This window comes from Saccopteryx bilineata, chromosome 4 (assembly GCF_036850765.1).
Source record: "Saccopteryx bilineata isolate mSacBil1 chromosome 4, mSacBil1_pri_phased_curated, whole genome shotgun sequence".
Lineage (NCBI taxonomy): Eukaryota > Metazoa > Chordata > Mammalia > Chiroptera > Emballonuridae > Saccopteryx > Saccopteryx bilineata.
Genome location: NC_089493.1, coordinates 80,200,336 through 80,216,692, shown reverse-complemented (window position 1 = coordinate 80,216,692; position 16,357 = coordinate 80,200,336). Strand labels below are relative to the sequence as shown.

The 16,357-nt window shown below is 41.6% G+C and overlaps 1 protein-coding gene across 1 annotated transcript in view; it reads left to right on the top strand.

Annotated features, from left to right (window-relative positions):
- CHP1 (calcineurin like EF-hand protein 1) overlaps positions 1-16,357 on the top strand; it is a 61,805-nt gene that overhangs the window by 12,065 nt on the left and 33,383 nt on the right. Inside the window, exon 3 of the mRNA XM_066277033.1 lies at positions 11,421-11,501. Coding sequence (XP_066133130.1) covers positions 11,421-11,501 — 81 coding nt within the window. The remainder of the gene's footprint in view (positions 1-11,420; positions 11,502-16,357) is intronic.

Below are 16,357 nucleotides of genomic sequence, written 5' to 3'. Positions count from 1 at the left end.
CAAAGAATTATTCTGCCCTAAATGTCATAACTGGTCTAGAGTAACTATATGATTTCAGAGTAATATAATGCTATATCATTTTATATTTTTAATTTTCTTATCAGTCAAATGAAAATATGCCTCCTCCCAACCTAACCCCCAGTACAACCTTTTGTTACTGCTGTTCCTCAGCTTTGATTGACTGGTATAGAATGAAACTGCTTGCCTTTCTCGTGGCTGGCAGAAAGCAGTTAAGTACTTTGTGAAAGGCTTCTAAAACTATAGCATAAAGGGGTAAAGAATACAGTTCCTAAGCCTTGATACACACCTTCAGGCAGAAGAGTTAGAGAATGCTGGTAAATCCATAGGGCTATGTTTGTTCAGGCAAAATCTGCTATAACTAGAAACTGGGATTGACCAAAAACCATGCTGCACAGTCATTAAAATCAATGACTATGGAATACCTACTGTGTGCAAAGACACTTAAGTGCTTTTTCTTATTCTTTTTTTTCCTTATTCTTTTCTAATAAAAGCAAATAACATAAAATTTACCATTTTAAAGAGTACTATCCAGTGGCATTAAGTATATTCACAATGTTGTGTTACCATAACCACTATCTAGTTCTAGAACATTTTCTACACAGATGGAAACCTCTTACCTATTAAGCAGTCTTGTTTCCATTTCTCTGGCAACCACTAATGTACTTTCTTTCTCTTTCTCTATTTTTTATATAAATGGAATCATACAGCATATGGCCTTTTATGACTGGCTTTTTTATTATTTTTTTTAATTAAGTGAGAAGCAGGGAGGTGGGGAGGCAGAGAGATAGACTCTGCATGTGCTTTAACCAGGATCTACCTGGCAAGCCCCCTAACAGGGTGATGCTTTGCCCATCTGGTTCCACTGCTCCATTGCTTGGCAACCAAGGTATTTCAGTGCCTAAGGTGAGGCCATGGTGCTGTCCTCAGCACCCAGGGCCAACTTAGTTGAACCATTCAAGCCATGGCTGTTGGAGAGGAAGAGAGAGAGAGAGAGAGAAGGGGGAGGATGAGGGGTGGAGAAGCAGATGGTCGCTTCTCCTGTGTGCCCTGACCGGGCATCCAACCTGGGACTTCCACAGGCCAGGCTGACGCTCTACCACTGAGCCAACCAGCCAAGGACAACTGGCTTCTTTCATTTAACGTCATGTTTTATTCATTCATCAGTTGGTAGACATTTGGGTTTTATACACCTTTAGGCTATTTTGAGATTTCTTTTTTTTTATTTATTTTTATTTTTTTATTCATTTTAGAGAGGAGAGAGAAAGGGAGAGACAGAGACAGAGAGGGAGAGAGAGACAGAGAGAGAAGGTAGGGAGGAGCTGGAAGCATCAACTCCCATATGTGCCTTGACCAGGCAAGCCCAGGGTTTTGAACCGGCGACCTCAGCATTTCCAGGTCAACGCTTTATCCACTGCGCCACCACAGGTCAGGCACCTTTAGGCTATTTTGAACAGTACTACTATGAACATTTTTGTGTGGACATATGTTTTAATTATTTAGAGCATATACCTGGGAGTAGAATTTGGGTCTTTGGTAATTTTATGCTTAATTTACTGAGGAACCACCATACTGTTTTCCCAAGCAACTGTACCATTTTACATTCCTGCCAGCAACATCTCAGGGTTCAAACTTCTACACATCCTCATCAATACTTATTATCTGTCTCAGTTCTAACTATCTGAGTGGGTGTGAGTGGTATATCATTGTGGTTTTTATTTGTATTTCTCTAGTGGTTAATGATGTTGAGCACCATTTTGTGTGCTGGTTGTTTATTTGTACAGTGGTACCTTGAGATATGAGCAGACCAACATACAAATTTCTTAAGATATGAGCTGTGACTCGGTCCATATTTTTGTTCAAGATCCAAGCGAAATTCTGAGATACGATACTAGTCGTGATTCGGGAAGCTGCCGCGCTGGCGCACGGGTCTAGTATCAGCAGTTTGATATATGAGTTGACTGACGAGCTCGGTTACAGAACGAATTAAATTCGTATCTCTAGGTACCACTGTATATCTTGGGAGAAATGCTTATTCATGTCTTTTGCCTATTATTTAGTTGTATTGTTTGTCCCTTTGTTAAGTTGCAGGACTTCTTCTTGTACTCTAGATATTAGACCCTTTTCAGGTATGTGGTTTGCAAATATTTTCTCCAGTTCTGTAGATTGCCTTTTTACTCTTTATAGTAGCACAGAAGTTTTAATTTTTTTGTGTGTGTGACAGAGACAGAGAGAGGGACAGATATGGACAGACAGGAAGGAGAGAGATGAGAAGCATCAATTCGTCATTGCGGAACTTTAGTTGTTCATTGATTGCTTTCTCATATGTGCCTTGACTGGGGGGCTACAGCACACCGAGTGACCCCTTGTTCAAGCCAGCGACCTTGGGCTCAAGCTGGTGAGCCCTGCTCAAACCAGATCAGTCCACGCTCAAGTCAGTAACCTCAGGGATTTGAACCTGGGTCCTCCGCATCCCAGTCTGACATTCTAACTACTGCGCCACTGCCTGGTGAGGCAAAAAGTTTTAAATTTTTATAAAGTCCAATTTATCTGATTTTTCTTTTAGTGCATATGCTTTTGTTGTCATATCTAAGAAAGCATTGCCATATCCAAGGTCATGAACATACCCCTATGTTGTCTTCTAAGAGTTTTATACTTTTAGCTCTCATAGTTAAGTCTTCTATTCATTTTGAGTTACTTTATATATATTATATATATATACGTACACACATAAAATATGTATTTTATATACATATAAAATATATGTTTTATATATATATGGTATGAAGTAAGAGTCAAACTTTATTTTTTTGCATGTGGATATCCACCTGTCCCAACACCATTTGTTGAAGAGACTTTGTAAATTTGCACTTGAAAAATAAACCAGACTAGAAATCTCAACTGTTTTCCCCCTTCAGCTTCAATACTTGAATAATTTACTTGAGTTTGGGATTACATCTTCCTCATAAATTCAGATTTAACCACTAAGTATAAATATATTGATCCAAATTAATTCTGAGTCCTTTTCTTCTTTAGAGAAAGTGAGTAATTTGTAAATGTGTATGTTTTAATCACTTTCCCTATTTGCTGAGAAACAATGGAAAAGCTTTTGTAAAAGGAACTCTTTCTTTTTAGAAATGGATGAAAACTTTCCAGGTGTCTCTGTTATTTATTGCTCAGGGTTTTTTATGATTTTTTGTTTTTGTTGTTTTTATTTTGTTTTTTTAGCGAAAGAGAGAGACAGACAGGAAGGGAGAGAGATGAGAAGCATCAACTCAGTTATGGCACTTTAGTTGTTCACTGATTACTTTCTCTTAAGTGCCTTGATGGGGGGGGGGGGGCTTCAGCTGAGCCAGTGACTCTTTGTTCAAGCCAGTGACCCGTTGGGCTTCAAGCCAGCGACCATGGGGTCATGTCTATGATCCCATGCTCAAGCCAGCCACTCTGTGCTCAAGCTGGCGAGCCTGCACTCAAGCCAGATGAGCCCATGCTCAAGTTGGCGACCTCAAGGTTTTGAACCTGGGTCCTCAGCATCCCAGGTCAACACTCTATACACTGTACCACCACCTGGCCAAGTTCATTGCTCAGTATTAGAATAACTTTCTCAATCTAAAATTATGTCCTTTATCTGGGAAGTTTTCTTCTGTTATGTCTTTGAGTATATTTTTTAAAGCTTTTATTTATTGATTTTACAGGAGGGGGGAAGCGAAAATTATCAACTCATAGTTGCTTCACTTTAGTTGTTAATTGGTTGCTTATAATATGTGCCTTGACCAGGCAAGCCCAGGGTTTCAAACCTGCAACCTCAGCATTCCAGGTCTAGGCTTTATCCACTGCGCTACCACAGGCCAGGCTGTCTTTGAGTATTTTTATCCCTCTCCTTTTTAAAAAATTAATCTTTATGGTATTTCTGTTGGTTGGATAACTGTGATTCAACTTTTCTCTGTTTTCTGTCTTTTTTTCCTTTGCTTTCTGAATGATATACTTGAACTTACATTCAGTCCTTTTTATGAACTTTTTTAGTCCACAATTATAACTTTTATTTATTTATTTTTTTAGTGAGAGGCAGGGAGGCAGACTGACAGACTCCTGCATGTGCCCCGACTGAGATTAACCCGGCAAGCGTCCTGTAGGGCGATGCCCTGCCCGTCTGGGGCTGCTGCTCTGTTGCTCAGGCAACTTGCCCGTCCATGGAGCCATCCTAAGCACCCAGGGCCATGGCTGCAGGAGGGAAAGAGAGAGAGAAGGGGAGGGAGAAGGGTGGAAAAGCAGACAGTCACTTCTGTCTACCCTGACTGGGAATCAAACCTGAGACTTCCACAAACCAGGCCAACACTCTACCACTGAGCCAACCAGCCAGGGCTGTCATATTTTTAATTTCTAAGAATCTTTCTTGTTCTCTGAGCTCTGCTCTATCATAGTAGCTTATTTCTGTTTTATCGATGCAAAAACTTGTCAAATGTCCATTGGGTTACTTATTAGGATCTTTCATTCCCTGAATAATTATATCTATTCATCTTTTTAAAAATTGATTTTAGAGAGGAATGGGGGGGGAGAGAGAGAAATATTGATTTGTTGTTTCACTTATTTATGTATTCATTGTTTGATTCTTATATGTGCCCTGACCTGACCAGGGATTGAACCCACAGCTTCTTTCTTTTTTTTTTTTTTTTTTACAAGGACAGAGAGAGAGTCAGAGAGAGGGATAGATAGGGACAGACAGATAGGAATGGAGAGAGATGAGAAGCATCAATCATCAGTTTTTCGTTGTGACACTTTTCATTTTTTCATTTTTCTGAAGCTGGAAACGGGGAGAGACAGTCAGACAGACTCCCACATGCGCCCGACCGGGATCCACCCGGCACGCCCACCAGGGGCAACGCTCTGCCCACCAGGGGGCGATGCTCTGCCCATCCTGGGCGTCGCCATATTGCGACCAGAGCCACTCTAGCGCCTGAGGCAGAGGCCACAGAGCCATCCCCAGCGCCCGGGCCATCTCTGCTCCAATGGAGCCTTGGCTGCGGGAGGGGAAGAGAGAGACAGAGAGGAAAGTGCGGCGGAGGGGTGGAGAAGCAAATGGGCGCTTCTCCTGTGTGCCCTGGCCAGGAATCGAACCCGGGTCCTCCGCACGCTAGGCCGACGCTCTACCGCTGAGCCAACCAGCCAGGGCCTCGTTGTGACACTTTAGTTGTTCATTGATTGCTTTCTCATATGTGCCTTGACCGCAGGCCTTCAGCAGACTGAGTAACCCCTTGCTCGAGCCAGCAACCTTGGGTCCAAACTGGTGGGCTTTATACTCAAGCCAGATGAGCCTGCGCTCAAGCTGGCGACCTCGGAGTCTTGAACCTGGGTCCTCCGCATCCCAGTTTGACGCTCTATCCACTGTGCTGCCACCTGGTCAGGCGAATCCACAAGCTTGACATGTTAGGACAACGCTCTAACCAACTGAAGTACCTGGCCAGGGCTGTATTCATCTTGATTCTACTCTTTTGTGTTAATTAATTTTCCCCAAATCTGGTGCGCCTTGATTGTCCATATTTATGAAAAGGCCTGGATGGATTACTGTAGAAAAACTGTCATGGGTTTGTTTGTGATTGGTTTCTCCACAGATCTTTCCCTTCCATACTCTGAGAAGGACCATTAAGTTGGTAGGCCTCACTTTAAGTTATATGGTCAGAGAGCAAGGGGACAGACTTCCAACCCCCTCCCCCAAATAAAAGGACTGTGTTCCTGGGTAGCCAGCCTTCCACACTGAGAGTCCTGCCTAGGTAGATCTTTCCGTCTTTCCATAACAGTCCTCTGTTTTTGTCTTACAGACAAATGGCTTTATACTTTTGGAATGTGCTTTGGCAGCAGTGGGCAGCTGGCCTATTCTTTAAAGTTTTTAAAATTAATTACCCTGAATGCTACTTCCCTTACCTGACAACTCTGAGTGTAGTGCCTTGCTGAGCCTCTGAAGGGCAGAATGGCTCTCTGCTCCACCACAGCCTTTTTATGGGCTTTCTGTTTTTACCCGTCCCTATGTTTGCATCTATTTTCTGACTTCCAGAATTTGTCAAAATCTCGTGTCTACTAATACATTCCTCCCACCCTGGTTATTCATGTTGCAGATATATTCCCTTGTATAAATTTTTACTGACATTTCAGGGGGTTTTAGAAAATGAGAGGGGTTAAACATGTATGTGCCCACCATTCTCAACCAAAGTTGGATGCAGTCTTGCAATAAGCCATTTTGACCCTTGAACACTTAAAACAACTAGCAAAGACTGGGTTCAGCACTTATTGACACTATGTATCAAAAGAATTTTATTATCAAAACAGCAATAAAATTATTTTATAAATTTTTTTCCATTGATTTTTGAGAGAGAAGAAGGGGGGGAGGAAGAGCAAGAGAAGCATCAACGTATTGTTCCATTTATTAATAGTTATGCACGCATCGATTGCTTCTTTTTTTTTAAGTGAAAGAGACACAGACAGACAGATAGATAGATGGACAGGAAGGGAGAAAGAATAGAAGCATCAACTCGTAGTTGTAGCACTTTAGGTGTTCATTGATTGCTTCTCATTAGTGCCTTGACAGAGCGTTAGGGGACTCCAGCCAAGCCAGTGACCATAGGATCATTCAATGATCCCATGCTCAAGCTAGCTACTCCCCCGCCCCCACTCAAGCTGGTGAGCCTACATTCAAGCTGGCGACCTCAGGGTTTCAAACCTGGGACCTCATTGTCCTAGGTCGATGCTCTGTTTACTGTACCACCACCGGTAAGGCTATTGATTGCTTCTCATACCTGACCCAATCAGACCTTGAACTGATGACCTTAGTATGGAGCTGGCATCCTCAGGATTGAGCCAGCAACCCTGAGATTGAGCCACTGACCCTAGGATTGAGCTGGTAAGCTAGGTGCTGTGGAATGATGGCCTGGGCTCTTTTATCAATTTAAGTTAAAATATTAAATGTTTTAAATAATGAAAATTATTGTCATTTCTATATTAATAAGTTTACATAATTATGTTATAAATATAAATAATAAATGATATGTCTCTTATGCTAAGTATGGGAAACTTTTCTTAATTGAATGCATTCCCATGTGTATGTTCGATCAATCCGGAGATTTTAATGTCTCCATTATGTATAAGTCATCTAAGCACAATCCTGGGTCCTTGAAATATAAGCAGTTAACTGTGAGGCTAACTCTTGGAGGAAGAGAAGGGATTTGCGCAGTGAAGATCAGTGTAGAGGGTTACTGGTTACTAAAGGTCTCTCCAAATCTGGTTTTTCAGAGCATCCCTTTGCCCATGAATGTCTGAGAAACCACTCCTCATTGGGAATTTCTTGTATCTTCTATGAAGATTTTCCTAGGTATACTATGATGTAGAATATAATATTGGTGTACTTTTTTATGAGTACACACAAATCTACATGTCAAACAAATCTTGCATTTGTGTAGATTCCTGGGAGTGTTTTTTGTTTTATTTTTTAACTTTTCCATTGATTTGAGAAAGGTAGGGGGAAGATAAAAGGGGAGAGAGAGAGAGAGGGAACAGAGAGCAGAGAGGAGGGAGAGAAACATCAACTTATTCTTCCTCTTAGTTCCATTTAGTTATGCATTCATTGGTTGCTTCTCGTATGTGCCCTGACTGGGGATTGAACCTGTAACGTCAGTGTGCCAGGATGATGGTATGTACATTGAGCCACTGGTCAGGGCTAAAAACTTTATATTTATGCTCTTCTTTTTATTTTGATACTTTAAACAGAATTCTCATTGGTCTTATAGAACAGTATTGTATGGTACTATCTAAATTCTAAGGTTAAAGTGTCAAAGGACAGTGTCTAATGTTATAACTACTTGTTAACATTAGAAGTCCAAGACTAGATCCCTTATTGAGACTGAAGAACTTCAAGCTAGGTTGTGTACTCAGTCACTTCATTCTAGACCCGATATTTATATTTATTTATTTTTATTTATTTATTTATTTATTTATCTCTCTTTTTTCTTTTCCTTTCTTTCTTAGACCTGGTATTTAAACTGTGTCTTTTCTCAGCTAAAATTACTTAAGCTTGTTAGACATTAAACTGAAGTATGTGGCCACACAATTCAGATCAGCCTTAATATTTGTTTAAAAGGGAATAATTATTGTTTCTTTACCTCTTGTCAAACTAGAAAAGTTTATTTTGGTGATAATGTGGACTTTGTATTACATTACAAATTATGTAATAAGAACTTAGTTCATGTTTGTTGAATTAAATCAAGACCTTAGTAATTTCATTTGTCTTTTATCATCTTAAGCAGCCCAATTATCTTATGAATGACTTCTGGTTCATTCACTGCTGTAGAAATTATTATCCTAAATGATCAAGGAAGATTAGAATCCATTGTTATTGTTTCAGAGCTTTGTGCTCAGTCTCCTAGGTTAGTTTCTACCTGTGTCACCACTGGATATGTGGAGATGAACTTGAATTAAGCACTGTGTAAATGTTAAACCAGAAGAGAAACAGTGTTGAAGGCTCAGGGGTAAACAGGAACATTAGCATTTAGTACAGAGAGGGTGGAGGAGTAAATTTTATCTCTTCTGTTAGTAAATATCTTGAAGACCAGAACCAGATGTATTACATTTATATTCTTTCTTTTTTTTTTTTTTTTTTACAGAGTCAGAGAGAGGGATAGATAGGGACAGACAGGAACGGAGAGAGATGAGAAGCATCAATCATTAGTTTTTCGTTGACATCTTAGTTGTTCATTGATTGCTTTCTCATATGTGCCTTGACTGTGGGGCTACAGCAGACCAAGTAACCCCTTGCTCGAGCCAGTGACCTTGGGTCCAAGCTGCTGAGCCTTGCTCAAACCCAATGAGCCCGCGCTCAAGCCGGGTCTTGAACCTGGGTCCTCTGCATCCCAGTCTGGCGCTCTATCCACTGCACTACCACCTGGTCAGGCAGCATTTATATTCTTTCACATAATTTATACCCAGATTATAAACATTTTGCCCGATACTTCTGTGTGTATTTCCTATAACAAGAACGTTCTCATATCAAAATCAAGAAATTTAGCATTTTGCCTGACCAGGCGGTGACACAGTGGATAGAATATCAGCCTGGGCAGAGGACCCAGGTTCAAGACCCCTGAGTTTGCCAGCTTGAGTGTGGGCTTATCGGTTTGAGTGCAGACTCACCAGCTTGAACGTAGGGCCGCTGGCTTGAGCATGGGGTCATAGACATGACCCTGTGGTTGCTGGTTTGAGCCCAAAGGTCACTGTTTTGAAGTCCTAGGTCACTGACTTGAGCCCAAGGCTGCTGGCTTAAGCAAAGGGTCACTGGCTCTGCTGGACCCTCAATCCCTGTCAAGGCACATATGAAAAAGCAATCAATGACAACTAAGATGCCACAACAAAGAATTGATGCTTCTCATCTCTTTCCCTTCTTGTCTGTCCCTCTCTGTCTTTGCTCTCTGTTGCTCTCTCTCTTGCTAAAAAAAAGAAAGAAATTTAGCATTTTGATATAGCACAATTATATAATATTTCATAGTCTATATGGCTCATATTTTATTTTTACCTATTGGCTCAGTAATGTTCTTCATAGCAATTTTTCTCCTAGTCTAGAATTATGCATTGAGTTTAGTTTTATGTCTCTTTAGTCCCCTTTGATCTGAAACAATCCTCTGTCTTTCTCGGTCCTTCATGACATTGGTATTTTTTGAAGAGTATAGTATAGTTGCATTGTAAACACCTTTATATTGGCACAGAATATTAATCAAGAAGTTTTTTTGTGTTTTTTTTTTTCTTGTGTGAGAGACAGAGAGAGTCAGAGAGAGGGACAGATAAGGACAAACAGGAAGGGACAGAGATGAGAAACATCAATTCTTTGTTGCGGTTCCTTAGTTGTTCATTGATTGATTTCTCATATGTGCCTTGACTGGGGGGGCTCCAGCAGACCGAGTGACCCCTTGCTCGAGGCAGCGACCCTGGCTCAAGCTGGTGAGCCTTGCTCAAACCAGATGAGCTCGTGTTCAAGCTGGCGACCTTGGGGACTCGAACCCAGGTCCTCCACATCCCAGTTAGATGCTTTATCCACTGTGCCACCACCTAGTCAGGCAATCAAGAAGTTTTTTTTAAGCCTTATCAGATGGTTGCACAGTGGATAGAGCATCAACCTGGGATGCTGAGGACTCAGGTTCGAAACCCTGAGGTCACTGGCTTGATTGCAGGCTCATCTGGCTTGACCATAGGTTCACCAGCTTGAGTACAGGGTCTCTGGCTTGAGTGTGGGATCATAGACATGACCCCATGGTCACTGGCTTAAGCTCAGAGGTTGCTTGCTTGAGCAAGGTGTCACTGGCTCAGCTACCCCCGCCCCCCCGTCAGGGCACATATGAGAAAGCAATCAATTAACAACTAAAGTACTGCCATTATGAGTTGATGCTTCTCATCTCTCTCTTTTCCTGTCTTTCTATCCCTCTCTCTCTTGCTTGCTAAAAAAAAAAAAAAAAAAAAAAAAAGATTAAAAAATACTTATTGAACACCTTTCTTTCAAAAAGTTTAATATGGAAAAGAAATGTGTTTTTTTAGAGAAAAAAGAACATGTGTTTGACTTACAGACTTAAATTTAAATCACAGTTCTGCCACTTAACTAGCTCTGTAGGTCAGGGCAAATTACTTTATCTCACTGACTCAATTTCCTCAGCTCTAAAAGGGTATAGAGAGAATATTGGCATTAAGAAATGAGGTGATATATATAAAAGAGTTAGAGCAGCACATAGTGTGCATACAATGAAGAATAACTAATAATACTTTAGTATAACTTCCAAGATAACTACCCTTGCCCTGTTCGAAGGTTAAATACTTCTGTAACTCTGGTCTGTAGAAGACAATTGAGAGAAAGTCTGACTCATAGTAAGGAAGTCTGGTAATCAGTTGTCACATTTTATTATTTCCTTGAACTTAAGCATTTCTAAGAGTTACTTGCATGTCATAGTGCTGTAGATCTTCCAGTGAAGGGTACAGAGGCCCCTCTGAATTTTTGGTCCTATGTTCAAGCTCTGTGGTGTCTGGTACTTCACATTTGCTGTTCATTCTCCAAACTTAATAACTAAATACAAAATAGTAATGTTCAAGGAATCATTTACAGGGACAACTGAGTATTTGCTTTTCAGTGGTTTATTGACGTGTAACCTGTGTGCTAAATTCACTGGAATGTGGCACAGTTAAATCTGGCTTCTTGCACTCCTAACATGGTGCAAGAAACACTTGGCAGCTGTTAAAGTGCTATTCTTTGCAGTTATTTGGTATAATTTGCCACAAAAGTAAATTCCAGGAGGTTATATCCTTGCTAGGTTGTACTCTTGCATGACTGTGGGAGTTCATGCTAAGAGCCAAAGGTTTCTAACTCAAGGTGATTCTCTTCACAGCCGAGAAGATTTCCAGCGGATTCCCGAACTTGCCATCAACCCATTGGGGGACCGGATCATCAATGCCTTCTTTCCAGAGGGGTGAGTTCCTGTAGTTATTGGGCTTCCTTTCTGAAGGTAATCTGTAATAATGATATTGATTAGGTCATCTCAGACCAAGATCCTCCTGATTATATTGGACATCTCTAACTTGGTCATATTTAGAATACATCTGTTCTTCTACCCTCTTCCCATTTTAAACTTCAAATAAATATATGAGCCCATCTTCAAATTCTGTTTTTATTTTTATTTTTTACTTATTGATTTTAGGGAGAGAGAGAGAGGAAGGAAGAGACAGAGAGAAAGAGAGACAGACATTGATTTGTTGCTTCACTTATTTATGCATTCATTGGTTGATTCTTGCATGTGCCCTTGCCAGGGATCAAACCCGCAACCTTGGGGTATCAGGATGATATCCTAACCAATTGAGCTACCTAGCCAAGGCCAAAAATCTATTTTAATCCCTGTTTTTCTTTTTTTCTTTTTTTTTAATTAAGTTAGAGCAGGGGAGGCAGAGAAGTAGACTCCCACATGCACCCTGATGGGGATCCACCTAGCAAACCCACATAGGGAGATGCTCTGCCCATTTGAGGCATTGCTCTGTTGCTCAGCAACTGAGCTATTTTTAGCACCTGAGGTGGAGGCCATGGAGCCATCCTCAGAGCCAGAGGCCAACTCGCTCCAGCCAATTGAGCCATGGCTTCAGGTTTTGGGGGAGAAAGAAGGGGTGGAGAGAGAATGAAAGGTGGAGAAGGGTTAGAGAATCAGATGGTTGCTTCTCTTATGTGCCCTGACCAGGAATCAAACCCGGGACATCCACATGCCCGGCCAATGCTCCCTGTTTATCTTTGATGTAAAACTAAACTCTTTAAGGAGTTTATTTGGAAATTATTTCAAATTTACAGAAAAGTTGCAAAAATTGGAAATAGTATAAAGGAAACCTATATATCTTTTACCCAGATGCATCTGTTGTTATATTGTTAACATGTTGCCTCATTTGCATGTGCTTCCTGTCTCTCAGCCCGAGCCAATAAAAATATAATTGAGACACATACATAGTTACAAATTTTCTAGTGGCTACATTTAAAAAGTAAAAATGAGTAAGTTAAATTAACTTTAGCAATATATATTTTATTGCCTGACCTGTGGTGGCGCAGTGGATAAAGCATCAACCTGGAAACACTGAGGTTGCCAGTTCAAAACCCTGGGCTTGCCTGGTCAAGGCACATATGGGAGTTGATGCTTCCTGCTCCCCCCTTCTATCTCTCTCTCTCTCTCCCTCTCTCCCTCCTTCCCTCTCTATAATGAATAAATAAAATCTTAAAAAAGAAAGATTTTTGCCCTGGCCGGTTGGCTCAGTGGTAGAGCATCGGCCTGGCGTGCAGAAGTGCCGGGTTCGATTCCCGGCCAGGGCACACAGGAGAAGCACCCATCTGCTTCTCCACCCCTCCCCCTCTCCTTCCTCTCTGTCTCTTTCTTCCCCTCCTGCAGCGAGGCTCCATTGGAGCAAAGATGGCCCGGGCGCTGGGGATGGCTCCTTGGCCTCTGCCCCAGGCGCTGGAGTGGCTCTGGTTGCGACAGGGCGACGCCCCGGAGGAGCAGAGCATCGCCCCCTGGTGGGCAGAGCGTGGCCCCTGGTGGGCATGCCGGGTGGATCCCTGTCGGGCGCATGCGGGAGTCTGTCTGACTGTCTCTCCCCGTTTCCAGCTTCAGAAAAAATACAAAAAAAAAAAAAAAGATTTTTAAGAAAAAAAAATATATATATATTTTATTTAATCCAATAATCCAATATATTTGAAGTATCATTCAATATGTAGTCAATATTTTTTTTTATATTTTTTTTTTATTTTATTTTATTTTACAGGGACAGAGAGAGAGTCAGAGAGAGGGATAGATAGGGACAGACAGACAGGAATGGAGAGAGATGAGAAGCATCAATCATCAGTTTTTCATTGTGACACCTTAGTTCATTGATTGCTCTCATATGTGCCTTGACCAGGGGCCTTCAGCAGACCGAGTAACTCCTTGCTGGAGCCAGTGACTTTGGGTCCAAGCTGGTGAGCTTTTTTTTTTTTTTTTTTTGCTCAAGCCGGATGAGCCCGTGCTCAGGCTGGCAACCTCAGGGTCTCGAACCTGGGGTCTTCCGCATCCCAGTCCGACGCTCTATCCACTGCGCCACCGCCTAGTCAGGCTATAGTCAATATTTTTAAAATGATTAATATATCTTGTCTTTTTTAAAATAAATCTTTGAAATCCTGTAATTTGCACTGATTCAATACCTATCAAATGCTCTAATAATATTATAAAATATTAGATATTTTGTTTTTTTCAGCTCTATTGAGATATTATTGATATAACATTGGATAAATTTAAGGTATAGAACATAGTGATTTTATAGATGTATATATTGCAAAATGATTACCACAAAAACATTAGTTAAGATATCCATCAATTCACATAGTTAACTCTTTTGTATGTTGTGAGAATTTTTTCTTTTTTTTTTCAGTGAGTGGAGGGGAGATAGTAAGACAGACTCCCTGCATGCACTGTGGCTGGGATCCACCTGGCAACCTCTGTCTGAGATTAATGCTCAAATCAACTGAGCTGTTTTTTAGCACCTGAGACTGATGCTCGGAGCAGCCAAGCTATCCTCAGTGCTGGGGGCCAGTGCTCAAACCAGTTAAGCCTTTGGCTGTGGGAGGGAAAGAGGGAGAGGAGGGGGAGGGAGAAGGAAAGAGAAGCAGATGGCCACTTCTCCTATATGCCCTGACCAAGAATTGAACCTGGGATGTCCATATGCCGGGCCAATGCTCTATTTACTGAGCCAACTGACCGGGACCTTGAAAACTTTTATAATGTACTCTTGTAGCAATTTCAAATATGTAGTACAGTATTGATAACTATAGTCACCATGCTATCTGTACATTACATCCCCAGAACTTATTCATCTTTTAACTAAAAGTTTTACCGTTTGACCACCTTCACCCATTTCTCCCATTATCTATTTTATTCTAATATATTATTCATATTCCAATTTTATCAGTTCATCCAGTAATCTTATTTAAGGCACTTTTCTCCCCTTCAATACAGGATTCAGTCTGGGTCATGTGTCTTTAGCCTCCTTTAATCTAGAACATTTACACAGCCTTTATTATTTTCTTTTTTTACTACATTGACTAAGAATACAGTCGTCCCCATCAAACACACACTTCTTACTTTCTCAAATAGAGTTGGGTTTAACTAGGCTTTTGATAGGCTTCACCACCTACTAAACTGCCTTCGAAGTACTAAGTAAATATTTATTGATTTGATTAGGTACCTATTCTATAATCTCTTCCTGGTTCCTGTGGCTTGTTTATATGACTCAGAGAACTTTTTTTTTTTTTTTTTTTCTTCTTTTCATTTTTCTGAAGCTGAAAACAGGGAGAGACAGTCAGACAGACTCCCGCATGTGCCCGACCGGGATCCACCCGGCACGCCCACCATGGGGCGACACTCTGCCCACCAGGGGGCGATGCTCTGCCAATCCTGGGCATCGCCATGTTGCGACCAGAGCCACTCTAGCGCCTGGGGCAGAGGCCACAGAGCCATCCCCAGCGCCCGGGCCATCTTTGCTCCAATGGAGCCTTGGCTGCGGGAGGGGAAGAGAGAGACAGAGAGGAAAGCGCGGTGGAGGGGTGGAGAAGCAAATAGGCACTTCTCCTGTGTGCCCTGGCCGGGAATCGAACCCGGGTCCTCTGCATGCTCCGGGCCGACGCTCTACCGCTGAGAACTTTTTTTTTAATGCTATTTTATTGATATTAGAGAGAGAAAGGGAGAGAGAGGGAGAGACAGGAATATCAATCTGTTCCTATATGTGCCCTAACCAGGGATCGAACTGGCAACCTCTGCACTTCAGAATAATGCTCTAACCAACTAAGCTATCTAGCCACCGTGACTCAGGACTTTAAGAAGTTATATGGACCTGACCAGGTGGTGGCAAAGTGGATAAAGCTTCAGACTGGGATGCAGAGGACCCGGGTTTGAGACCCTGAGGTCACCAGCTTGAGCATGGGCTCATCTGGTTTGAGCAAAGCTCACCAGCTTGGACCCAAGGTCGCTGGCTTGAGCAAGGTGTTACTCTGTCTACTGTGGCCCCATGGTCAAGGCACATATGAGAAAGCAATCAATGAACAACTAAGGTGTCACAACGAAAAACTAATGATCGATGCTTCTCATCTCTCTCCGTTCCTGTCTGTCTGTCCCTATCTATCCCTCTCTCTGACTCTGTCTTTGGAGAAAGAAAAAAAAAAGTCATATGGTTGCCAATTCTTAATAATGAGACTATCAGTGAGATCACTATCAGATAAAATGCCTGGCAAGGAAATTTTAGAATTCTGAATTGAGAGCAAAGGAATTTGCAAGCTGAAAAGCTGGGCACTCAGTAAATCTGAGTGACAATCAGAGGAGGAATACTAGCAGCCAATTTATATAAAAACAGGAAGATGAAGACTGAGACCTGCTCTTTTAAGATTCATATTGACCATGAGTAATCTACCCTTCCTCATTTTCCCCTGTTGGTCTCCCAGAGTTTTACCCTGTTTGTTTCAGGTGTGGTTTTTCCACTTCCTCTTTTAGTTAGCACTTGCAAAGCTTTGAACCTTCTCCAGAAATAGCTTTCTTAGCTGTGCTTTATATTCACATCTTGCAATGAAAAGTAAACCCAGTAGAATCATTTTGCCAATGACTCATTTTTTATGGTGCTGCAGTCACCCTTGATCATTTGAAGAGCAGCTGTGGAAAGCTGTTTTATAAAACTGAGCCGCCTTTGTTGTAAATACAATATCATCTGCCGTCCTACCCAGGCATCTGCTGCGAAGGACAACAGGCAGTTGTACATGAGGAAATTGGGCTACACT